The 27,710-nt window shown below is 37.4% G+C and overlaps 2 protein-coding genes across 4 annotated transcripts; one reads left to right on the top strand and one right to left on the bottom strand.

The window, feature by feature from the left end:
* Window positions 1-282: 282 nt before the first annotated feature.
* On the top strand, window positions 283-14,522 carry LOC140159174 (ubiquitin-like protein 7). Its single transcript, XM_072182547.1, has 10 exons — window positions 283-464; window positions 4,907-5,026; window positions 6,872-6,951; window positions 7,738-7,822; window positions 8,850-8,907; window positions 9,691-9,800; window positions 10,113-10,162; window positions 11,109-11,192; window positions 12,111-12,368; window positions 13,422-14,522. The coding sequence occupies exons 1-10, from the start codon at window positions 320-322 to the stop codon at window positions 13,542-13,544; spliced, it is 1,113 nt and encodes a 370-aa protein (XP_072038648.1). The 5' UTR covers window positions 283-319; the 3' UTR covers window positions 13,545-14,522.
* Window positions 14,523-15,395: 873 nt separating this feature from the next.
* LOC140159172 (uncharacterized) lies at window positions 15,396-27,068 on the bottom strand. Of its 3 annotated transcripts, none has more exons than XM_072182543.1 (5): window positions 26,947-27,068; window positions 21,739-22,228; window positions 19,664-19,853; window positions 18,392-18,622; window positions 15,396-17,153 (listed from the first exon to the last, which is right to left on the bottom strand). In XM_072182543.1, exons 2-5 carry the CDS (start codon window positions 22,143-22,145, stop codon window positions 17,028-17,030), a joined length of 954 nt encoding a protein of 317 aa, XP_072038644.1. In that variant the 5' UTR covers window positions 22,146-22,228; window positions 26,947-27,068; the 3' UTR covers window positions 15,396-17,027. The 3 variants fall into 3 exon arrangements, with proteins under 3 accessions (XP_072038644.1, XP_072038646.1, XP_072038647.1); XM_072182545.1 differs by having other exon boundaries at window positions 26,951-27,065; XM_072182546.1 differs by lacking the exon at window positions 26,947-27,068 and adding an exon at window positions 26,514-26,798.
* Window positions 27,069-27,710: the final 642 nt, after the last annotated feature.

Below are 27,710 nucleotides of genomic sequence, written 5' to 3'. Positions count from 1 at the left end.
TAGGCCCTATTGTGCTCCGGGCGCAATAATTTTTTCAAGAATCGGGAGCAACACTTATCCTTAGCCCTGGGTGCCACAAGCCCTAGCTACACCACTGTCAATTTCCCTTTTTTGTGTTTCTTTTATTAAATTGGTTATAAGAATGAAACATAATTTAACTAACCGAGTATATGGAAAATGCCATACGGCCGGGCGGTTCACAAGTTGCCGGCTCTATCTCTGGCCAGAAAGTTTTCTCCTACACCTTTGATGACGTCACTTCATTAATATTAAAAACTTGCTCTATGCTGTTGTGTATAAGTATTTATGAAAAGCAACAATGGCGAGCAAAGAGAACGTTGTTTGTGTCAAATTTCCCGAAAAGGCTGGCCGTTCTCGGCTTCATGGTGTGAATTTCTCAACTTCTGTGAGTGATTTCAAGCAGCAGGTGTCCGAGGCAATTGGTGTACAACCTTCTGAATTACGTGAGTTAATATTTCACTGTCACTCGATTTATAACTAAATTTTAAGCTTACTCATATCATAGTTCACCACGTAAACTTATCATGCTTAGCTAGGGTTCATACCACTTAAATCCGCCTGTGAAGCGGTTTCCGGCAAAAGTTTATCACGACTATAGTCCCAACTTTGCATAAAAATTGTGCAAAATCGGTACAATATTAACAATTTTAGTGTTGAAAATCATGTTTTGCTAGAACTTGTGAATGTGATCTCTACTACTAATTTGAACAGAAAACGCGAAAATTTGAGTGATGTTTACGATGACATGGATGATGAGCGCATGAACACACAAGGTCAAAACGCGGTTAGCAGTCGGACGTAAACACGGGAAAATCAGGCCTTTTTATATAGCGCTATTTTTCTCAAAAAGTAGACCTAAAATGTTGTGTCATTTTCAGATATGTTATGCAGAATTTTGTTCTGATTAAGATGATATCAAATTTATATTTCAAAACTAGAGGTAACTTGACTTATGGCCTAAAACGTGACCCCTATTTTGCACGTGAAGTCTATGGAAAGCTATTTGGTGTTATGTACCCTTTAAACTAGTGGGGATTATGCACTTTCAGTTTCTCACACGTTTGAACGGGAATTGGATTGCGTACTTTTTCGATGTCTACAGTCAGACGGCAGGTCACGATCTATGCATTACGAGGTCACAGTTTCTATGCTCGCAATTTCTCAACCCAGTCACCGCACTGATTTTTCCGAAGTTTGCAAGTAAAGGCCCATCTTAAAACCATTTTCTGATAGTTATGGAGTAGTCATCAGTTGTTTTAAAAGCCTCAAAATTATGTTTGTAGGTTTGTCCTTGTCTTATCATGCAAAAAACTGGTATTCATAAAATATTTCTGGAAAATAATTGCGTTAAGATAATATGATAAATTTGAAGGTTTCATGAACTGTGCCCAAATAAACCGTGGACCTGACCGTTTACAACCTTCCCCTAGAAAATAACCATAGGTAAATTGCTCACAAAACATTGATCTGTCAGTTAATAACAAAATCAGAAGTGTTCAACGGTTTTCATTAGGACAAAATGGAAGTAAAAGTATATAAAATTACGACTGGATCGGCTTTTTACGCCATAGAATATTATGGAATCTGCACCCTCATAAACATGACAAAGTCGGGCAGTATCACACTGGATTTTTGTCTGATAAAGCCATTGCGACTTTTATGCATGTTTTGTTGTAGCAGGTCTGATATTACACAGTTTTCCGAATACCACGAGTCAATCCGATCGGTTGAATTCACGCGCCTGTATAAACTCCACGCATACGATTGGTTCTATGTCCTTGTCTACTACAAAAGCAATATTGATTGATTCCGTGGCTACCACACAGACGAATTTTGACAAAATATTTTATATGCGTTTTTTGGTCTATTTTCGTGGATTTGACCGTTTGCAACGTTGATATGAAATAATTTTCATGGCTTTTGGAAGGGAATGATGTAAAGTTTGTACACTGAAAAAACCAGCAGTATCTATCTGCTGGGGGTATTCTTTAAGACAAAAAAACTACCCGACTTTGTACCCAAAAATTGAGCAATCTGTTTTGTTCCAAAAATCACATTTCTTCACTCATTTTCGCTAAAGTGAAATCTGGTAATGATAGATTGGACCCTTTACAACCAGAAAACCTTTATTATTTGTCATTCGAAAATTAATAGCATTGCAAAATTAAATAAATACAAGGTTATCTCCACTTAATTTCTACAATTTCACAGAGGATAGACCAAGTCAGATACACTCAGAAAAAAGAAACCAAGGCCTATATCTGTGACCGGCCGGTTGACTGTCTAGTGAGCAAATTTCTTCAATATTTTGAGAAAATGATGTCAAATTTTCTATTCTATATTGTTTGGTAATTAATGTCTTTTGCCAATAGTATGTTTAAAGTTTTTGTGTTTTTGATCGCAAAGATCGGATATTTTCTTTCCCGATTCGAATTCTGAACCCTTCGCAAGGGTGCCGATTTCGGCAGAACTTTGACGATAATTTTGCCTTTTTGGGCACTAAAATGCATTTGATCCTTAATTTTGTTCCAACCGAGTCTTAAATTAGCAAGCACAATAAGGTTGGTACCACTTATACATTGATGAAATTTTAAAGATTTTTTTTCAAGTTTCTAACCGGCGCAAATCGTTAAGTGTGTATTTCCCATTGACATCCAAAATGGCGTAAGCCAGTATACATAGGTACGGCGTATAATAGGACTGGCAAGCGAATCTAGCTTAGACTAGTTATAAATTATGTGTGGCTCAAAATTCGGGCCGCTCGCCAACAAGTTTAGGGTACATAACACAAAATAGCTTTCCATAGACTTTACGTGCAAAATAGGGGTCACGTTTTGGTAGGTAGGCCCTATGCCAGGCAAACCTTAGTTAACACATTTGCTAGCCTAGTCAGCAAAATTTGCCAAGACCGGGGACCAAACACAATACATATTTACATAGAAATTTTCAATTTTTTTTCAAGAACAGGTCGGTCAAGGAAACCTGCATAAATATGTTTTCTATACTTCACTTTACCCAAATATATGATTTTTTATGATGATGAGACACTCACACATGGAATTTTAGAGGGATTTTGATAGCAGTTCCATTAAAAAAAGCTGCTATCATCATGAGACTATAATTTGGTTCACCTCAAGTTTGGTAGTGACGTCAATGGGTTTTCGCGGTTGCGCCGTAAGCGTGACAACAAACCGCCTCTGTACGCGTGCATGTTCACTGAGCGCGTTTAACTTTCCGTGCGCGATTCGATACTGTGGCGAGCAAAATACGCACATATATACGTCACTACCAAACTTGAGGTGAACCAAATTATAGTAAGATCTAGAAACACCCCCGTAATGCAGAATCTTTTTAATGAAAGTCGATCTTTGAAAAGATGTAACTTTGCCACGGAAAGTGCGATGACAAAAAGGTTTTCCGAGACTGGCAATGTTATTTCTACGATTCGCCAAGATGGCCATAAGATTAAGAAATATTGGTGTTATAAAATTACCGGAAGTAAATTGTTTTCCTTTGTTTATGGTCATGGCCAAAATGCTTTGTGGGTGAAAATGACGTTATTCTGCTTAGAAATCGTGATAACGGTGGTTCATAACCAGCCAAGCTCAATAGATAAGAAGCTTAGCAAATCGATAGTGCAGCTAAGTGCACCATTCGTACCTTATTACTCAGGTTCGACTCATAATGATCATAGTACACGGAACTGGGTTCATGGATTCTCCTTCTAATAGCTCGATGGTAATACATTTACATTTTTAAGTTACGTGTACTACATGTATGCCTGTACGCAAATTATTTTGCCGTTAGTTAACATTTGAAATTGAAAGAGCCTGTTTAGTTTGGCAACTGTATACTTGGTGTTCCGCACAACTTATAAATGTATACAATGTGTATATAAATGGAGCACTGGAAGTCATCATGAATTATATTTGGCTTTCTCGAGACTGTACTACTACATTGTACTAGCGCGGTTTACAATGTAGAGTGGGGGTGGTGCATCCCGGTGGGGTCACTCAACTTGCAATACTGACCGCACGATCGTTACCAAAATCTCGGAAAAATGGGTCATTTTTAGGGCTTGTCCGCGGACAAAATTGTCTGTGAAATTGGAATATAGGGGTGTTTTATCGCACAAATGTCCACGAAATTGAAAAAAAGGGGGTTCTTATTGTTTTCTCCCGATCACGTGGATAGCTCACCCCAAATTTTGCAATAGCCAATTTATATGCGAGGGTACTACATGTACTTGAATTTTGTGATGAAAAAAACTATTCATAAAATCCTCGTCCTTGAAATGTTGAAATAGGGTCAAAATAGCAAATGTGTCCTCGGAATCTAAAAAATAGGGGTGTTTCAGAGTACCATTTTGTCCTTGTTTTGGAGTAAAAAAGGGGGTAAAATTTCATGATTTGTCCTTGAAATGGACTGCAAAAGGGGGTAATTTGTACTTGTGGTAACGGTCCTATGTGTCCCCCCTGCCAGGGAGTGACCCCACCGGGTGGTGCATACTATAATATTTTGCAGTAAAGTAGGCCTACCTTTGTGTATGAGCGCATACTACCGTGATGTTGCAAAGTCGGAGCTAACCGTCTCTTTCATCCATGGTTTGACATATTTAGCTGTTATACTGTAATATCTTTCCAAATTTAAATCGCCCAATGGTGAATGCATCCCAATCGACGCTTGCGTCAAAAACCATGACATTACTAGTTCAGATATGGAATAAGGGCGTTTAGTGCATTTTAAAGTGGTACATTTGTAGACTGTGTTTGGGAATGTGTGGTGCAGATATCATGTTTTGACTGAATTATAGGGCTGAGCATGACACCTTCCTATTCGTACCACATGCTGTGCATAAAGTATCTGTTTCATTTTCATTTTCCAGTTCTCCTATATTGTGGCAGAAAACTGCAGGATGCAGAACCATTGAATTCCTATGGATTGCAGGGAGGATGTACAGTGCATGCATTGAGAAAAAAACAACCGGAACCAGAACCAAAGCCAGGTATGGTAAACACAAACATCTTTTGTTTACATGTGTACTTGCACCACATCTTGGCTTTTGGTAGAAGCCTTAACCACGATAATGTTACATGATATTTGTTGCGATAAAATTTCATTATTATATGATTTTTAAATGATCCTAGCAGATCACAATATTGGCAATATATGAGTCTTTAAAAAAATTCACCACAGAGTGTAGTATTTTACACTTGGTACAACTTGGTAAGGAAAATGGGCAGTGCATTATGGGATGCTGATTTTTCAATTTTGTTAACTATATAACTATTGGGCTATTCCAATTGAAATTCATACACCCCCTATAGTAGAAATGACCTTAATAAATCCCCACACAGGGTGTGTAGATTTCAAATGGAATCACCCATTCAGGAAACCCCTTTTTGAAAATCACACTCCCTGTGTGAGAGATTTAGGTCATGTCTTCTATAGGGGGTGTATGGATTTCAACTGGAATAGCCCAATACAGATGGATACATTGTAGCTTATCAAAAAAAAGATGCTTGGAATATCATAGATTGAATTGTCTTTTTATATGTCAATAGTTTCTGATTTATTCTCCCATGGTAATTATCAAAATTATATCAGGGTTACGGTTAAGGTGGTACTACATCCCTTGATAAATTGGTGACTATTTTTGCATTTTTCTCAAAATATAACACAATGGTTACAAAAGTTATGTATATTATAGGGGCAAGGAATCCAGTTACTACACTTGAATTTCAGTGACTTGAGACAAGCGGTATGCTATTTATGATAAGAAAAGAGGTACCACTAGAATGTACCTCAAATTTCAGCGAACTATTGTTACCAGTGTGTAGTTATTTTTTGAGAAAAATGCAAAATTAGTCACAAAATTTATCATGGGGTGTAGTACCACCTTAAATTGATAAAGTAAACATGGTTTAAAAGCAGTTTGTAGGTATACTTTGATCAGCTTATAATCGGTGGGATATTTTATAAAGTAAATCCATGACGTGTTGAATACATTTCATTATTTTCATTTATGTAATTTTGCAAGAAAAAATTGTAAAAAAAAACCTGTTACAACTTATACACATACATTTTTTTGTACCCTCTTAAATTGTGAGATTTCCAATTGGCCTGCATACCCCTGGGGGGCACTCCAACTTTGGAGGTGACGCCTATGTAGGGCTGTTAAGACCCCCTTTTTCAGCATCCCTGTCACCCAAAGACCCCATATTTTTTTACGAACACATACTCTGTCCATGCTCTGTCACCTGAAGACCCCCTATTTTTCCATTTGATCTGTCACCCAAAGACCCTTACAAGTCCAATTTGACAGCAACTTTTATTTCTCATGGATTTTGTTACTTATTTTGAAAAAAAAAGAGGGAAATTTGAAGCCATTTAGAACTAGATACTCAATTTTCGACGTTTCTGTGGCGCTTTTTCAACTCTCACCCAAATATTCCATTTAAAAAAAAAAGGTCATGTTCTCACCCAATGACCCCATATTTTTCACATTTTGCTCTCACCAAATGCCAAAAATCATGCTCTCACCCAATCATCCCAATGACCCCATATTTTTTAGATTTTGCTCTCACCGAATGCCCCTTAGTGCGAAAGTGCCAGCCCTACACCTATATCCATTTCATATTGAAGTGCCCCCGGCTGCATACTTCTGGAGTTATAATGAAATAAAATTATCAGGTAACTTTTTATTAGGACATCCAGTATCCAGTGCACTGCACTAGTCTGCACAGTACTTCATATTACCAGTATGTATTAATTTTTGGAGTTGGAAAATAGTAAAATTATGATTTTTCCTGATCAGTACCTATTGCTACCATCTGTATTTTGCCCACAGAACCTTTGGATGATCAAGCCATCAGGCAGTTGATCACTGCTTTTCATGCAGCATTGTTGAATCCTGCACACAGACAGACTGTAAGTATACACATTCTATCATCCCAGTAAAAAATTAAATTACCGTACTGAATAGGCAGGGTTGTAGCTACATCATCGGCACTCTTATTTATGGCATCTGGAATTTGGAGATGGTTGAACCTGGCCGGGATTTCTGATTGCAGCTGCAAGTGTTTGTATTGACCATCTTTGCAGAAAGAAAATGAGAAATAGTACCGTATTCATTCCAATAAGCGCCCATGCCCCAATAAGCACCCACCCAGGGTATTTTCAATTTGCTAAAGGGTACCATTAATGTTGAAGTGACAGATAGACGTCGATACAGTGAAATAGCTGGAGGGCTACAAGTCCTGTGTAAGCTTGCAATACATTTTCTGCATCAGAAAAGCTACTAGAACGTCTCAGGACCCTTTTATAACCTACATCAATTTGTCTCTAATAAACGCCCTTTACAAAAAAAATTAGGTACACCAGGTAAAAATAAGCGCCCACGCAAAATGACTTTGTTAAGCGCCCTGGGCGCTTATTGGAATGAATACGGTAGTTTACTTCATTAAACATGATATCGCTACTTAATAAGCATTGGATTAGATCTTATATTTCCAAGTATTGTTTTTGACAATGTGGTTAATAGATTATAATGCATTCATTGTTCCATTTTAGTTTCACTAATCTAATGAAATAAATTACCTGGCATTAAATAAACCCTATCCTCAATAAACCATAAGAAAGCTTACTTCCCCCAATCAGGTATTCTATTGCTTGATTTGATAATCAGAGTATGTTATATGGTTAACTGTATTTCAGGTACGCAAGATCTTAACCAGCCATGAGACTATAGACAATATCATTGCTGCCACACCGGGGATTTCATCAGATCACATAGCAGTGTGTAAGTAACTTGTTTGGTTTTCCTTTTACAGCCCACTATGTTGAAGTTTTTGCTTTAGCAAAGATTCGCTATGTCAAATATAATACATATTTTACATAGCAAATCTATTTCTTATTTGACATAGCGAAACTTCAATATAGCAAACCTGGTGGTATATTCAACATAGTGAATCTTTTTTTTTAAACATATTTGAAACCCTCTGGTAAACATGTAGAAAAATACCAGTTTGACATAGCGGAACTTCGACATAGCCGGCGTGCAAAACTTTTTGCAAGGGTTGTATCTTCTCTTCTTTAAACAGCCATGTGACAATTATGGACGTGTATACAATAATTTGTCGGGTGCATTACATAGTGACAGATGTCAAAACCAGGGTGTATTACATACATGTAGTGATGGATGTTGATCGCAAATTTATCAAAAAATGGGGATCGGGAAAACGCTGAGAAGGTAAATTGTATTTGGCATAGATTAATGTTTAGCAATTCATGTGTCTCTTAGTAGACCCTTGAAAGATATTTTCAAAACGTTAAAATGTAGTAATATCATACATGTACATCTCACATATGTAATAGATTGCCAAACTTATCCGTCACTATGTTTTTATTTTGAGAGCTCAACATCACTATGGATTTGACCATAAAGTGCAGATCGGTCACTATGTAATGCACCCGACGAATTGTTGCAACATCAGCAATAGCATCAGATCATGTGCAAGTCACAGTAACTGCTTATGTTCTATTAAATTTAAGTAAAATTTTCCGTTTTACTTTTTCTCTTCTCTCTTTCTCACTTGTCTCTTCTCTTATGATGCTTTTGGCACAAATCACTTTTTGCTTTAAAATAGTATGCAGATAACACCCAGTAATACACAGACATAGACAAGACCCCTGTATAATATGCTACATTAAAGATTAGTATGCCGGTCTTATCACTACATGTAGTATCACAAAAAGCACAACCTTTTGTAATCATGTTGGGGAAACATTTAGAAAGTCCTTCCTTTTTTCTGTTTATCTTTATTTAGCCATGCTGAGGGACCCAGAGTTATTGATACAGATTGCAGATCCCGAAAATGTACATAAGTAAGTATTCAATTGCCTGTATGGTTTGACAGATTTAGTCTATCAAATTAACTTTCATCATATGCATTACTAGAATCAGGGAATAAATAAAGATTGGGAAGCGTCACTCGAGGATAAATGTAATAAAACTGTGGATGCCGCCATTATCTGTATGCTTCTGTATATCATACCGTAGCGTGCAAATTTGGCCAAATTTGGAGAATCGGCGAATCACTGTCAACCCCTTGCTAGAATCAGATGCACATTTACTGTGTGAAAGTCTGGGCTGTATATATGCTTATAGCTTAAATTAGGATTAGCTGCACAGTAATTACGCAACAGGGATCTGGTACTTGGGTTCCGCATGAACAATCCTCGTATCTGACATTACCAAAAATGCATATCGGCAAAGTTGTCTGCGACAGTATCTGTGATGAAGACCAGCTGACAATCTGCGCAAACGCATTCGGTTGTTGAGGTCGAGGGGCTGTGTCCGGGAATAACCATGGTCATATCAAATGAATAATTTAGGACACAAGATAATATCTTGGTAGGGGTGAATTTACCTGGGAACCAAGGGAGAACAGTGCCAGTGCATTGATGGGTCACCCAGGTTAAATAATAAATAAATAAGTTAATTAATTAATTAATTAATTAATCTGGTGTTGATTAAAAAGTTTCAACAACAGATGCAGAGGCAGAATTTTGTTTCACCATATATGCACTACAAGTCTGTTAATCCAATTCCACCTATGCATATGCCCAATGGTTGTTTTTGCTCCTATTGTCTATTCTGTTTTCCAGGATCGTAAAGGCTCATCCAACCATTGGCCATGCAGTAATGCAGATAGCTGCATCTGTGAATGAAGAAGGGGCAAGGGCTGGGGCAGCTGGTAGTAGTGGAGGAGCAGAGGGTAGGTATTGTGTGCCCATTGTGGATCTCAATCTTGCACAAAACATGTGGGACTTAAAGTAAAACTGACTACTGGAAAAAGCACACATTCTGTTCATCTACTGACCTGTGATGGGGTTGGAGCAACCTCACGAGACAGTTATCAAGGAACATTATAGATGCCTGCTTGATTTAAAGTCCTGAAAAGGTGTTGAATTTGCATGTTATCTTGAAGAAATTCAAAAAAGGGTTTCTAAATCAAATTACTTCAGAACTGCAAAAGTCACTCAGGAGTTAACTATGTAAATAATAATGTGTTTTGTCATTGGTGCAGGTCGATACCTACCAGACTTTATGTCAGACGATGAAATGGACACATCAGAGGTGAGTGAGTTGTGTTCCCAACCAGTTGTTTTAGTAAGAAGGTACATATGGGGATGTGTTGCAGATTTGGGTGCATTTTCAGCCTTCTTGTTAATAACTTTGGGTTGCAAATTTTCAGAAAACTGGTTTAGAGAGTAAAGATTCTTCAGCAAAATTTGCAGAAATTTAATTAGATTTGATTTCAAAACAATGTTTAGATCGCATTTAGCAGCCACAAACTCAGCTATAATATTTTGCAGTAAACCTTTGATGAGAGCGTGTTTTAAGCGTACATCGTGTATTTAGTACATTGAAATACACTTGTCTTTGATTGGCTACTGAGGCGATCTGCTGTTGCCGAGTGGAAATTTATGAATGAACTTTGCACCGGATGCATTGTTAGCTCCGACTTTGCAACATCAGGGTAGTACGCACTCATCAAAGGTTTGCTGCAAAATATTATAGTGAGTCAATTGATGTCAACTACATGTTATTAGCCACATGTGATTGGAATGTGACAAATGAATTGTATTGTTGCCAAAAAATACTGTAAACATTATCTTATGCAGCATTTGCATTCATGAAAATTGCACAAATCAACTGCACTTGCAGCAAAATTTGTGAAAATGTTCATGTATGCAAACATTTTACGCTTTACAGTAGTCTTATATCTTAATATTAAAAAAAATACTGGTCAGGGATGCAATTGCATTCAATTTTGTGTGAATCAAAATTAATTCTCAAGTAACTTACTGTGTGTGGAATAAGCATGATTTCAGGAGAAAGAATGTTGATTCTCACAAACTAAGTTAGAAGAATTGTTGCTTGAGAATGGATTCACTGATTCTCGCCAAATTTGCTTCCCTGCTGGGTGTCTGATATGCTGATGTTTCATTATTTGTGTGAGTTTTATGGTGATTAGGAGAAAGAGGCAGTGCCAGTAAACATACTTTTGTTTTGTTACCAGGGTGGTGTAAGACGAGGGCAGCAAGCAATCACAGCAACTCAGTTAGCTTCAGCGTTGGCGGCTGCAGGGGTTGGTTCAGGAGGGGTAAGTCACTATTTCTTTCTTCTTTTTTGTTATTTATTTATTTAAATACATTCAAAGGTATAAAAATAACAATAATAATAGGAAAAGGGTTATTTTGAATCTTAGGGATACTGAACAATTTTTAAAACACACACATCAAATTGAGTGACTCAGCTCATTGTAAATCAGCGTGTTGTTCAGACATTCCTCCGAATATTGCTCATGATACATCACTATGTGGTGTATCTGATGATACATTCTTTGATTATGCAATTTACTCACCATAATAAGTAAACCGCTGAACTATGACCTACATCAGGAAAATTGCTTTCATACGATTACAAAATACTGTTTCAATGTTTGACTAAAATAACAACAAAAATAATGTAATCTCACAAATTCATTATTTAAAATATGTTTAATTATTAAAAAAATTAAACCATTATTAGAATAATAATTGAGTGATGAATAATTCTCGCTATTCGCAATAAGGGCGCCGCCAGCGGTTTGCGATGTATCATGGGAAAAATCGTGGTGTATCATGGGAAAATCGACATCAAGTCCAGCATAATCTGAATATTACCATGCTATTACATAGGAACATTGACAATATTTTTAGTTTGTCAATATAGCGGTATTACCGCCATTTTGATAGACTAAAAAATTAATTGTGCACATTTCAAATCCATTATTAAGTATTAGTATCGATTAGGTGTAACACCTTTATTTTGACAAACTATTCGTGTTCTATTATGCGCTGGACTTGATGTCGAATTTTCCCATGATACATCACGATTACATCGCAAACCGCTGGCGGCGCTTATTGCGAATAGCGAGAATTCAAACAATTTTCCTGATAGGTCAGAGTTCAACTACCAATTCTGTCCCACAATGCAATTGTGTTTGTGAAACTCAGGTTTTACTCCTTTTTCTTTGCAGACATTCAGACCATATGATTCACCTGTAGTGGGTGCATCATCAAACCCTTCCACATCATCTCCTGCCCAGGCTTCAACAAGTGGTAGCAGTAATTCCGGGTCCAATAATGGTTCAGGGCTCATCACCTCAGATCTGTTTGGCCAAGCTATGGCACAAGCGTTACAAGTTGCTACCGGTGGTAGCGTCAGTGGAGGTAGCAGTCCAGCTAGATCATCTCAACAACAGGGTGGAGAAGCACTGAACCCGGAGAATTTACAGGTTGGTTTGATTATTAAATGAATTATTGGTTATGATAACAGGGACTGTCTATTGGAATTTGCAGGAGAGTATTATATAGCTCTTCTGGAGCCTTCAAGGAGGACTATTTAGATCATTTACAATAGAATGCAAGGAGAGAATTGTCAACTAAGGAGAGCTAAAATCACTCCTATATCAGATTTAAGGAGAGCAGTAGAGAGCGGTTGCTCTCTCTCTCTCTCCTCAAAAGGCAGTCCCTGGTTATGATATGGATTGACATGTTTAGAGACTCAAGCTGAGACTGCTATACCTGAATAGATAAGAATCACCACTCAGATCTATTGAGACCATTGACTCGCACTGCATCCAGTTATGAAAGCCTAAAATAAGAACCCAAACTTTGGTACCAGATAAAAAGCTGTCTTCAAGTAGATAATGTAAATACAGATTCTAAGTACCATTGTTTATTAGGCAAGGTTTGTGGGGTAATCTGTTAAAAGAGGAACTTGTAATTTGGGACTCACTTCCTATGGACATCAGAACAGCTCCAAATGACATAACTGAGCCTAGTAAAAAATTATCATACCCAAAGTGAAAGAACACATAGCGCTATGGATGGGGTGATTCTTGAGTTAGCATCTGGTTTTCCTACATTAGTGGAACCAATGTTTTTTGGCATCCTTAGACCTCAAAGGATAAAACTTGAATTGGTTCCATTTTTCCTGTGCCCCCTCTGCTCCCCACGAGGGGTCAAAGGTCATATTAGGGCCAAAATTCAATATTTGTTCTATCATGTTGTAATATACCTCAAATTGTTCCTCTTGTTGCTACAATGTAGGAATAAAAAAGTCAATTGTCATATTGCCTAGGGTGCTTAATATTTGAGCTATTGCCAATATATTCTGGGGGTACACTATTTCAATGTCTATCATGTACGACAAACCAAGATGGCAGTACTTACAGGGCAATTCCGAGTTGGTACTCCTTGGGTGTAATCTCTTTGGTTTTACCAGTCATCACTAGTTTTCATTTTGTTAATTTTAATCTGGTTGTTTTTATTTTTATCACCACTAGGCCCAGCTACAACAACTACGTGACATGGGAATCACAGACGATGCCAGAAGTCTACGGGCACTACAGGTCACTGCGGGAAATGTGCAAGCAGCTTTAGAACTTATATTTGAAGACAGAATATGAACTTATGATTATGAATGTCTTCTCAAATTGTCTTTATTTATTACAAAGTGTGCAAACATGATTATTTCCTAAAACAATAAGAGAGGAAAGTAATTTTTTTTAAATTTTGGGGCCACTTTATTATTCTGTTCAGTCAGTATAGTATACAAATATTGACTGCTTTTTATTCGGGGCATGGTTAAAATTATAGGCCCAGGTGATCTCAAGACCATGCTATGATCTGAGGCGCAGCCGATGGTCATAGCATGGTTTTGAGATCACCGCGGGCCTATAATTTTAACCATGCCCCAAATATAAAGCAGTCAATATTTGTTTTATGTACCGAATGGATGTACGTTGCGATTGCGCATGCGTAGACTCAAACCGGTCCATAGTTCGTTTCCATGACCGATCCATAGTTCATTTTGAGGGCATAGCTAATTCAATGACCGCACTTTTAACCAATCAGATGACAGGAATCAATATATGAGGTATATAAAGTGGAATATGGACCTACACCAAAATGAATGGATTTTACAGAAATGGGCCAAAGGTGGTGTTGCCAACCTATGGTAGAACATATTAGAAAGATGGAACATGGCTTTGGACCAAGGTTGTGAGATGGGAAAGGTCACTAGATCGGGTCATACTAGATACACTACAAAATCCTGGGTAGAGTCATTTTGCAGCATCCGATGTGCATTCATATTCCAGTTGAAATTTATACACCCCTATGGAAGACATGACCTTAAATCTCCCACACTGCGTGAGTTTCAAATGGGGTTACCTGAATGGGTAACTCCATTTGAAATCTACACCCCTTGTGATTAAGGTCATGTCTTCTATAGGATGTTTATGGATTGAATCTGGAATAGCCATTGCATGAAAAGACCCATCAGGTCACACCAGGTTTTGTAATTAGAATTTGCTTGTTCACTGAATGTTATATGTTTACCATGTGACACTGCATAATCGAAATAAAAAGTCATGAACATCGAAGTTGTTTTACGAGGTCTTCTTTAATATTGAAATACCTGACATTTCATACAAAGTACTTGAACATGGTGAAAATTTAGAGTGTATTGGAACATGATATGGAGTGTAACAGTGCATTGCATTGCACAAATGAAAGAAACACTCATAACATAAATATTACTCAACAGACTTGGCGCACAATATATCGACTGCTCAGTGCCAGAAGTGGGTAAGTGAAATAGCTGCCTTGTGTAGACGAGTACAATATAGCGTGTGAAATATGCCATATGTTCACAGGGCAGCTTTTACACTTCCCCACTTCTGGCACTGAGCAGTCGATATATGAGCAAATGCAAGTGTTGACCAAAAATAGAAAACAGCTTGGCTGTGTGAGAAACAACAACACATTCATTTATTCAATCATCTTTTATTTCATACAAACATGTAAAAGGCCCCATCAGCAATACCTGCCATGTGTAAAATTGATGTGTATAACATAGAATGCAAAAATACTCAATAGGCATATGGCAGCTATTAGGCCATTACACTAATCCCTTGATATGTTCATATGCATGGAATTATTTTTAATAAACCAAATTCAGGCACTTATTGGCTTTAAAAAAGACTTTGCAGCATTTCAGTTTCTATAGATTCATCATTGTCCATCGCTGATACAAATTTATTTTTAAAAACCCACCCCACCCCCAAGGGGACATTTTTAGACAATCCCACCTACCCAAAGAGAACAAAAAATCAATTAACATCCCACTATTTCTTGGAGAAAATACCCAATTTTAGGCATATTTTCTGATTTGGTGCAAATTTTCCCTCCACAGATTTCACTTGCACCCTCTTGGTGGAATAATTCCAAAAGTTTATCAGGGAAATCAAAAAAAAAAAAAAAAGGCAAATTGGTATTTTGAGTGGTGATAAATTTTGACTGGATCTGAAAGGCCCTGTACAAACCAATAGGGATTTCGCGATGGTGTCCCCTTTGACAGACACAAGATATGGGTAAGTGCAATAGATGGGGACAACCCTGACTGAGAGAATACAAGACACAGCTAAAAGGCACTTGTTTTGTGGGTAATTAAATTGCTTTCCCCACATAGAAAAGCCCTGGCGCACCCACACATTTTACCCATGCCTGCATCCAATGCGTCCAATTAACACAGGAGATCCAATTAACCAAAATCAAAAATGCTCTCCTTTGAAAAATCATCCAAGTGTGACTCATGACAATAGTGTTTGTATACAATTTGTACCCATGAGATCTTCATTCACTTGCTTGATATGATAGATTGACTGACTGCTAGTATTGCTCTACACCTTCACCTGTTGTTCATGCCCTGAAACTTTGAACAGAGTTTACTACAGTGGCAACTCGTTAACACAAACCCTCTTAACATAAAGTTCATGATAACAAGAAGTACATTGTATGTTTTACATTCCCAAGCATACATTTCACATGTTAATAGAACTGGATAACACAAACTCCTGATAACAAGAAGTAAAATTTGAATTCCGCACAGCTTCATGTTAATGAGTTTCCACTGTGGTACTCACAAGATGGCCACGGTGATGTCACACTGACGACCGCTATTGCCTTTTAAAGAGAATTTTATTGTACATGGCGGGAATAGGAGATATCTATATACCATTGCATGGGCATAGGTAAACATTCATTAACTCAATCATCTTTTAATTTCATACAAACATCTTGACGGACTTAATAGTGCAAGAAGGCCCTTTCAGCAAATAGCTGCCAGGTGTCATATTTTTTAAGTTGTGTACAATATAGAATGCAGAAATTAATCAAATGTTTATAGGGCAGCTATTGCAGATAGGGCCTTCTTGCACTGAACCCTTAATAATAATATGTCCATGTAATTATTATTTTCAAGTTCAGGCACTTTAATGTTGGCTTTTTTAAAAGAGCAGCATTTCAGTTTGTTATAAATTCATCATTGTCAATCGCTGGCACCAAAGGCATCACCCCCAACCCACCCACCCCACCCACAAGGAGGCATTTAACCTACCCAGGTAGAACAAAAATTCATTTAACATCCCATTATTGTGGGGAGAGACCAATTTTACATTTTCTGATTTGGGGCAAATTTTTCCTCCACATATTTCACTTGCCCCCTCACCCCCCCCTCCCCTCATCTCTCATGCTGCCACTTAGAGAGTTGACAGAAGCCTCCATCTGCAATAGCTGCCAGGTGTCATATGTTTACATGATATAGAATGCAGAAATTGTCAAATGTCTAAATGGCAGGTATATTGCAGAAAGGGCTGGATCTTGTATCAACCACTTGAAATTTTTAAGAGAGTTTCCTAGAGCTTCTTCTAAGAGAACACTAGAAAGCACAATAATACAAAATATATTCTGTACTATTACATTTTTTGATATAAGACACAGTTAAAAGGCACTTGTTTTGTAGGCACTCCATCCTTCATGTACGGCCAAGTACATCTTCAGCACCATACAGTAGTATTAAATAAATTTATGCTGAGATCAGTGTCCACTTATTTGTTGCTGGTATTTGATGTTGCATTGGTGACAAGTTTGTAGGCAAAGTATATTAGCAGTCCTGCTGCAGCAATTTGTGCTCCTCTTCTCAGGTAGTCTATTGAAGTTGCCAACACTGCACCCTGTATGAACCAATAAAAACAAAAAATTGAAATGATCCAATACTTCATTCAACCTGGCTATTACTTCATTACACACATTTATTTTATTAGGGTTAGGCTGTATTCTACACTCAAGTATGTAAAGACTTTTTCATTCAAAATGGACACTGGTTATGAAACAAAAAGGTTCTTGAACCATGTGTTGCCTGGGCAACAGAAGTTTTACTGACAAGATAACATTGTCCATTTCCTGAAAATCTTATCTTATATACATGTACCTGTACTTTGACCTCAGTTGAGTACTGATTAGCCATGTTAACCTTAAAATTACCTTTTAAATTTTGCAGTGTTTACATAAGCATTTAATTTTTTAGAGAGTACAAGCAGATTAAACATCTGAAATTTAGAGGGGCATGCAAATTAAAAATCTGAATGTCAAGGTAACCCTCTCCCCCTTCTGCTACCGATGAAATTTTTGCAAAAAATGCTAATTATTTCCACCAAGTTTTATGAAATGACAGGGATGTGAGAACAGCGAATCTCAAAAATATTGGTATTTCAGTGAGATGCCAAATAAAGAGGGTCATTGTATGGGTGACAAGCCGCTAAACTTAGGTGTCCATAGTGAGACCTGGACAATATTGGGTCCAAAAAATTGTGGAAATACAAACTTGGGTACATTTTTACATGGAACAGTCATTATTTTGATGCTTGGAAAAAGTTTTAAAAATCCTGGTCATTTTAGAGGAAAAAACAAGTCATTTGGTGAGAGGAGAGCTTGTAAAATCCAGGCCTTGAGGGTATTAAGGAGAGCTGTTCAAACTGCTCCCCTAAAATCTTTAAGGAGCATGGTCGAGCTGTTATGGAGAGTGGTGGGTGAGCTAGGAGAGTTGTTCTACATTAATGCCTGATAAAGGACACCTACAATGCCAAAGTATAATTTTGAATAGGGTAAAATCTATCAATACTAGACTTCTAGTATATTTTAATGATATTAAGTCACAATTTGTGAATAAACTTCTTCAAAACTATTGAGTGAAGTCAAGAAAAACAGCTCCTCTGGTTGCATTTTAAGGGGAGTGATTTATAGCTCAGTAGCTCACACCAAGTGCATTTAAGGAGAGCTGTAGGAGAGTGACAGTAAAACAGGATTATTGGGTATGAGTAAGTTGAAAAAAGGGGGGTAATTATCAGTGAGTGACCCCCTCCCCCTGGCTCCTTGAGTATACATTCACAACATTATTAAATCATATACGTACCCATCCTCCTTGGTTAGCAACCCAGGTGCAGACTGTATTTCTTATGTACTGTAACGTCCACCTCACAAAGCGATGGAATAACTCTAGATGGTCCTGTTGGAGCATACAGATGGCCAGATCTGTGCAGAAGAAAAAGAGTACCACAATACGCTCTCGTGTTATGATGCCACGGGGAAAGAGCTCTGAGAGAAGATCTTGGAATTCCCGCCAGCTGATGCTGTCAGCTTCTACCTATATGATGATGCAAGCAAAATCAAAATATGAAAGGATAATAATTGTAGCGAGCGAAAAAAATTAGGTTCTTTATGCTTTATTTTTTTGGTCAAAGAAGTCCCCAATATTTTGGAAAAAGGTCCACTTTGGGGGGGGGGGGAAGTCCACTTTTTCAAAATCTACCCTTCCCCCCCCCCAACAAAAATCCTGGTTCATCCCTGGCTGTGTGCTGTGACTCTCTTCTTTTAGATAAACAAGAGTTCTTACTGTACTCTGGTATAAGCCCCCCCCCCTGGGTAATTTCACTTCAAAAATAGGTGTGGGCTATAACTGGTGAGGGGATAGTAGTTGAATTTAAAATAAGAACAATTTTACCCATTTGTATATGCCCGATATACCAGTAATTTTAATCATATATGTCAATTTGTTTTTAATTATAAGTATGAAATGTTAATTTTTAACTGATATTTTTTTTATTTGTTCTGAAATGTAAAAGAAAAGCATTGATATGATTTAAGAGGCTACATTATTACTACCACAGCCTATACCTGAGTGTACCCTGGTTTCTCAGAATGATTAGAAAAATAGGGGATGGGCTTATAGCCGAAGGTGGGCTTATACAAGGTAGAGCTTTTTAATTGTTGATTTTTCAGCCAATCAAAAAGGGCATGTGATGTTATCATTGGCAGACGGTTTGCGTTGAGTGAACGAAATCAAAGCAGCGGCAGAGAAGACCATTATTAAACCTGTTGATTTTGTTCACAATCTTTGAAATATTATTTTGAATATGGCACACTGGCTGGTCAGGTTGGGGGATATTGCCAACTTTAAGAAGCATTGCTTGTTCAAAGGTACCCTGACAAGGATTCATGTCACCATCCCAGCAAACACAAAAATAGTTGCAAAACATTTTTTTTTTTGGTTTGGCCCAAAACATCATCATCAAGGTGCTTATATCTGTGATATATACATGTCCATGGATGTGTAATTGTGTATTATATATAGATGCAAACATGGCAAAAAATATCAAAAATAATTTTTCTAGATATGTATACGTACTCCGCTAGCTTTCTCTCGGACCTTCTTCCTCTCCCTGGTTTGGGCAAAATCATCCGCTAATTTCTTCAGTCCTTTCCCCCTCTTGGCCCACTGGGGATATTTGTAACCAGTAGGCGTGGCTGTGGGTGGACCTGCTGCTTGCATAGATGGAGGAGGATCAGTCTGAGAGCCTGTGTGCTGGACTCGTGCACTGAAAAGAAACAATGGATACAAGCCAATAATGTAATAAATATAAATAATTATATCTATAGGCGAGTGACCCCGGGGGTAGCCCAACTACTAGACTCATACATGTATCCTACTTCGATACAGCCAAAGCCCCATGGTTCAGCTATAGTGCGGTAACCGCTCTAGTTTTTTATTTAAATCAATTTTCTTTTTTATTCCAACTATACTCCTTGATAAGTCAAGAGACCAGTAGAATGCTATATGCTAGACATATGCACGATCCTATCAGGTATCAAAACATATCTTTACATGTGAAAATTTCAAAGAAAAAATTTGGTATAATCATCTGGGGAAAAATGCATGCAGGTATTTTTTAAATAATTGAATTAAATATTTAATGAATACAAACTTAAAAACACACACACACACACCTCAGAAACAAATAAGCAATTCACATTTAAAAAAACAAAACCAAAGTGCATTGCATTTGCAATATGTGCGTAGTACTGTTTACACATGAATGTAAACAATTATTGGAAATCCACCATACTATATTTGAAAGGGATATTTTTAGATAAACAGTAAACACATACGGTACCACAGATCACTGACACAGGTTTGGTATGTTAATAGTTTCTAACCTATCTGGACATGTTTTGTTTGATGACAAAGTCCCATTCAATAATTTCTATTCTTATCAATTGATATCACATACAGAAAATATGTATCACAAACATTAAACAATGCACCTATGCCTTAGAATTTTATCACCAAATGAAGTTCAAAATAGCAGTGATGTGTAAACATTTGTACACTGGGCACTGGCCTGTTTCAAATCTATTGTATTGCATAACAATAGTCCCCCATTGTTCTACGATCTATTGTTAGATTCCAGACTTGTTAGAAAACTGGTTATCTATCGAAGTGTGCTTACTGATGCTTGGAATATCCCCAATTGTGAAATAAAAAAATGGAAAATTTTCTTGACATCTCTATCTTGGGTCCCTAAAGTTGTGAAATTCAGAATGCAAATGACAGGTCCCTTTCCCTTTGTAGATATAGATTTGCTTTATAGCCCTTTTGTAGGATATGGATTATTGAATAACTTCAGTGGTGAGGCTAGCCTTTTAGTATGGGGTGGGGGCAAAACCAAATGTTCATCCCTATTTGTCAATTTGTTCCTGCTTGTTCAAATTTCTGCCCCCATTTGCCACATTTTTGTCTAATTTTTAATCACTTTAATCAGGGACTGCCTTTTGAGGGAGGAGAGTGAGAGCAATATCTCTCTCCTGCTCCCCTTAAATCTGATATAGGAGAGTGATTTTTAGGTCTCCTTTATAGTTGACCATTCTCTCTTTACATTCTGTTGTAGATGCTCTAGACAGCTCTCCTTGAAAGCTCCAGAGGAGCTATTTAATGCTCTCCTGCAAATTCCAAAAGACAGTCCCTGTTTAATGGCATTTTTTACTCTTTGCAGTAAAAAAAAAAAAGCAAAAGGCTTTGTTATTTAAAGCCATACAATGTAATGTACGATCTTATAATATGAAACTGGTTAATTTTTTTCAAACCTGATTTTTTTCCATATTTGTAATGTTTACACATGTGCCAACTTGCACCTAAATGGAATCGGCCAAATTTGTTGTCTTTGTATGGTACATTTTTGTAATATGTCCTCCCATAGAACTGCATGTTAAATGGTCAAAATAACCAGTGGGGTTTCTTTCACTTTACCTTGTTATTTCAACTTAAAATGGACAGCAACCCTTCCCGGCAGTTATTACTAATATTATTTCAACATTTTGAATAAAAAATAACAAAATTAAAATTTGCAGAAATCGTACATTAAGGCTTTAATGAGACAACCCCGTGGGCACTCATGATCATCATGAGTAACAAATTGATCATACCTTACTATATCTTCTTGTAAGTCAGGTGGCGGTTGCATTCCATTTCTTTCAATCTCATTGACTAAAAACTCTGTAAAATGTTCAAAACCTTCCTCAGCACATTCTTCCACCTCGGGATCACTTGCAGCAACAGCAGCAGCTCCTCCTGCTGTAGCCGATGCACCACCAGCAAACTGCTGATTATCAGCGCCTGGAATCTTTAGTGGTGTTAAACTTAATGACGAAGCTCTTCTTCTGGCAAAACTCTCACTGTTAAAAGGTGGGGAGGGCTCTGGGGTGGACCTCAAACTATCCGAGCTGGCTGGGCCACCGTTCTCTACCGACTGATGATGGGTTCCATTCACTGATTCGGTACCTCCATTTGGGATGGTGAGTCTGTTTATATTTTTATGCTCCATTGTTCTCATGTAAACCTTTGATTGACACTAGTCTTTCACACTGGACATCATCAAAACTTACAGGATTTCATCGTGATCTTTTTCTGTTACTTCTGTAATTAAAAAATTAAAAAATAGGACAAATGATTTTAAAAAATTATTAATTGAAACATACAATATTTTACTGACCATCATTATTGTGCGCTAGATATCTAACGTCTTTTAGTTTATTTTGTGAGTGCTTAATTTGCCACTTTTGTTGGGCCCTGGCAGCCCTTGCTTGCTGGTCTAATTTTGCTGTATATTTTTGTTGAAATGCCTAATGAATAATAAATAAATAAATTATTAGTACGGTAGCTATTACCTGTAAATAGCAAATAGTATTTCATACTTATGTATACATGTATGTGTACACACAAAGTATCAATTGCATACCTTTATCCAGAATTATTCAATTTCACTGAACTTCATTATTTTAAAATTTATACATTTTAGTGGCGCCCTGTATGTATACAATTTCAGTGTAACAGCTGACAAATAACCAATGTGTAGATTGTATTCAGTCTGAAGTACGCAGTGACAAAGTGACAATATCACAGTCCTGCAAGGCCAATACCGAAAAGGTGTATTGCATCATATAAATGTACATGGGTGAACATGTATGAACATGCAAATTGTATGAAGAAAAATGCTTCTTTTTTTACTGCGAAATATTGATTTTTGAAGACCAAAGCAAGGAGCCAACTTTATGCTCATTTTTACAAGCCAAAAACTGATGGAAAACTGAGTGAATAGCACTCTTTGAGTCTTTGTAAACCCTGATGTACACATGTACATACAATAACACAGGTTCACAAAAGTGTCCCAAATTTAGTTTTTCATACAATTTGCACATTTAAAGTCATAATGTATGATCTTTTTTCAGAATTTACCTTTATTTTTTTCAAAACCGATTTTTTGGCATATTTGTAATACTTACACATGTTCTAACTTAAATCTATGAGCAAACTGTCAAATTCGTCCTATTTGTAGTAAAACGCAGGGCGATTTTCTGTTGTCCGACATAAAGTCATAATTTTTAAGATTATGACTTTATGTCAGCTACTTATCATAAACCGTAGTCTCGTACAAAACTAGCTTGTTACGCTCCCTCCACATGTGGAGGGAGCGTAACTAAACTGGCCGCTTTGAGAGGGAGACTAACTCTGAGGCCGCACTTTCGCTATCCTAATCCAAATAGTGCGAGATGTTTCGAGCAGTGATAGAGGTGAAGTTTATCATGTTGTTTCTTTGCAAATTCCCAATGTTTTTCGCGTCCAAATGTATTGGGAACTTTCATAATGATTGCATATTATCATTTTAGAAGAAAAAAAGAAAAATCTAAAAATTTAAAAAGATCGTACATTAAGGCTTTAATGACATGTATTTTATTTAAAACAAACATTGTAGAGGTATGTTATCCACAAGTTCGCTAATAAGACGTTGTCCTTTAAATTATAACAAGTTTGTCCTTTGAATAATAATAAAAATGATGACTGCTTTTAATAAACTAAGGTTTATTTTGGTGTCAAAATTTAATGATGGGCAAAATCAGCCCATAGGCCTATTGTTTGATATTTTGATTGCAAATATTTTGGCACACCCTGCAGTGTATGTTCAACTCCCGGGGTACTCAAGTTTGGTTTTGGTAGGGACGTGCGCTGAGATTTTGGAAGTGGACCCATAAATATACCAATTTTTCAAGAAATTTGGACCCATTGATATACCAAAAGTCGAAATTTTCGGCCGAATTTGTTAACCAAAATTGTCTTAGTTTTTACAAATTTTCCCAAAATTTTGGAAAAATTTTGAAAATTTTGGCTAGATTAAGCAAAAATTGGGCTGTTTTCCTAAAAAAGTGAGAAAATTTTGAAAAAAGGACCCTTTCATATACCAAAATAGGCTTTGAAAAGGGGGGTCATTGATATACCAGAAGGCTGAAAATGCTACCCATGTTTGCGGCACGTCCCGTATGGTCATTTGTACTGAGCAGTGGCGGCGCCAGGAAATTTTTTTCGGGGGGGGCATTAGGGGGGCAAAGTGTACTTCAGGGGGCAAAATCAACAAACTTTTGCGCAAAAGTTTGTTGATTTTGCCTCAAGTTTGGTTTTGGTAGGGACGTGCCGCTGAGATTTTGGAAGTGGACCCATAAATATACCAATTTTTCAAGAAATTTGGACCCATTGATATACCAAAAGTCGAAATTTTCGGCCGAATTTATTAACCAAAATTGTCTTAGTTTTTACAAATTTTCCCAAAATTTTGGGAAAATTTTGAAAATTTTGGCTAGATTAAGCAAAAATTGGGCTGTTTTCCGAAAAATTGAGAAAATTTTGAAAAAGGACCCTTTCATATACCAAAATAGGCTTTGAAAAGGGGTCATTGATATACCAGAAGGCTGAAAATGCTACCCATGTTTGCGGCACGTCCCGTATGGTCATTTGTACTGAGCAGTGGCGGCGCCAGGAAATTTTTTTCGGGGGCATTAGGGGGCAAAGTGAATTTCAGAGGGCAAAATCAACAAACTTTCGCGCAAAATTACCATAAAAAGTAGAAATTTTCGTAATTTTGTGTTTTTTCTGGGGGGGCCCATGCCCCCGTGGCGCCGCCACTGGTACTGAGTACCCCCGGGTTCCACTGATTGTCTCTCTGCAGATGACCAAGCCTGAACCATTACGACTGGCAGTCCTCAAACCTTGAAGGAGATACTCGAAGAAGTATTTTCTTTTGTGATCCTAGTAAAATTAACATCCACTTTTTATGCCATTTTCAGTAAATATCCAAACAGTTTATTCCCAAAATTTCAGTTAATTCTGATTTTGTGTTTGCTGAAATTTATGAGTCAACATAGTATCTTTTGAGTAAAAGATTGCCTATTTTGAACTGTCCAAAATTTTGTTGAAGTGCAATTTTACTATTTTTGGCAATATTTTTGATGCAAACACCCCAGGGGGGCCACTCATATAAAAAGTTGTAAGCATGCGTGTGAACAAAAAGCGGAATATGGGTGTTTTTTCTACTGCAACACGGGCCCAAGCGGGCCCGTGTTAAGGGTCTCAAAATCATTGATTATAGCAAATAAGGGTGTCATTTTTGACACTATGTGTCCGTGCTAAGGGTAGTTAAATCTAATCACATTCCTACCCCTACAATTGTCATAATAAAATATACTGCCCTAATAATGCAGGCGATAATTATGTTGAATAATGATAACTGAGTAGGCCTAAGCCTACCAAATCCAGTTAGGAAGTATCCAATTAGAGTATAATAATAAAGGAAATAAGAAACCTTGAAAGTTGATGTCTTTTACTTTTTTCTTCAAAATTGATCATGCATCCTTGCTAAGGGTTGGATTTAATCCACTTGTAACTTTGTCCTTGTTAAAGGGGGGTAACCCTATTGGTTTTGGATATGGATTGTCTTTAAAATTACATAATAATATCAAATATCGCCTCCTTTATGCTGCTTTGTGAAAAAACGAGAGCATTTTCAGCGTAAATGTGAATAAATAGCCAAATTTGCAATCCAATACCTTGGTATACGTGAATTGCATTCTGGGCAGGCAATGACGAATGCTGACATGCTGTACAATGCCCGGCCCGTATTGAACAGAAAATGTTTTTATTTTCGTAACGATTCAAAAAAAAAAGAAACAAAATATATTTCCACTTGCAATATGTACATTTCAAATGAATATAAAAAAAGTTTGGGTAAAATGGAGAGGAAAAACCCTTCCGAGACCGGGTTTTGAACCGGTACCTCTCGGGTAAAAACAAACGCGCTAGTCAATTGAGCTATTTAGCACACCACGCTAATCGTTGCCGTTTTCATAACGATGAGCGAGGCAGCGTCTTGCGGTGACTGAAATTTCGGACATAATACCCTCCCAGAGTGCCAAAGAGTGTACCATTGTTTACAAACTGGTATACCTGTAAAAACCGCTGTGATTCATGATTTCTCCGAAATACATCGACTTGGAGCGTCAAATTTCAGGATAGTAATGAGAAAAATAGTATCTATTATGTGATACCAAAACCTCATCAACAATGAAAAAAATCGGGGATGATGCTGTCGATCGGGTTACGGACCTTTAAGGGTATGGTTATCAAACCATTATCCTTCTTAAGGGTCATTTTGAAGACACAATGGTTGTCCTTGTTAAGGGTGCTTTTCTGAAGTGCATTCACACGCATGCTTACAACTTTCATATATGAGTGGCCCCCCTGGGGCAAACACCCATCGTGATCAGCTGTGTTTACTTCTGAACTTCCATTGCTGTAAATTTGTGGCTAGACTTCTCGAGCAACTGTTTTTTGTGGCTTGACGTTTTCCGGAGGATTTCATCAATTTTTCACTAACCTTTGCTTTGTAAAAAACGTAGACTGTTATTGATGAACAATGCAATGCTGCATGTACATGTACCATGTGTGTACAGTTCAATTCAATTCTCTTCTTCAACAAAATATTATGGTATCCACAGGCTGAGTTGAACTTGTGTTGTGACTTGTTGACTGATACTCAAGTTGAATCTAAGCTTTAATATTTTACAAATACCCTGCTGTATTGGGTCGGGTCATGATTAATAATTGTTATTGTAAAGATATGTATGACATCACCAATATTTATAATGATTAAATGATTGATCACCACTTCAAAAGTTCAAGTTGTCATGTTGTTGCAATACAAGGACAACAATAGACTATTATATTTATAATAACATGTAGCGTCATCTTTATTTATAGCCTATGGCTGGGCTCTACTACTCAAGTGTGCAGGGGGGTGTAAGACTTACCTACATTCATTATGCATTGTTTATGACTCATGTAAATCAGCTTTAAAATGCCTATGATGAATGTGATCAGCGTCCCCTGGTGTTGCCCAGAATGGATGTGAATCACACATACACATGATGGTGGTATTATATTCCAGGGATTAGCAGTTTACGGTATGTATATAAATATTAATGAGCTGACGTCATACAGCGTGAGGCTGTGGTGGTCACGGGTATAACAAGCCAATAGTATCATAACGTATTGCTGTAACGCTTCGTGAAATTCCCCCAAAGGATTCCCAGCCCAAGAAGTTGCCAAAACAAGTGATATTACCATATTCGGAATAGCCAATTATATTAAACACTCTTCTTCGATGTGTTGCAAATATTACCGGTAGGCTAAGCTCACCGTCTGACGCTATAAACGCACTCGTGGGCAGAGGTAGGCCTACTCGCATATATGTTGGTGTGCCTGGGTAAGTTTAAGATGCAATAAAAATCCCTAATTTGAGAAAAAAATATTGTCAAACACTGTCATAACAGCCGTTCACTAGGTAAAATAATCAACATGGTCGCATGGTCCCAATTTGAGAAAAAATCCCTATGGGTCCCATTTTATTGGCAAAACTGTCAGAGTTCCAGTGGCACACCCTGTCAAAAGGTAATTTGAGTACCCTCACCCCCGCCAACGCGGATAGGATTCCGCTTGCCTAATTGCTAATTTTGCAATGCCCCCAGTCAGAAATCTTGCTCCCTGTTGCCCCCAGTAAAACCCAAAATTACGA

Source organism: Amphiura filiformis, chromosome 8 (assembly GCF_039555335.1).
Source record: "Amphiura filiformis chromosome 8, Afil_fr2py, whole genome shotgun sequence".
Taxonomy (NCBI): domain Eukaryota; kingdom Metazoa; phylum Echinodermata; class Ophiuroidea; order Amphilepidida; family Amphiuridae; genus Amphiura; species Amphiura filiformis.
The sequence above is the reverse complement of the archived record's forward strand: the minus strand, read 5'-3'. Positions and strand labels throughout refer to the sequence as shown.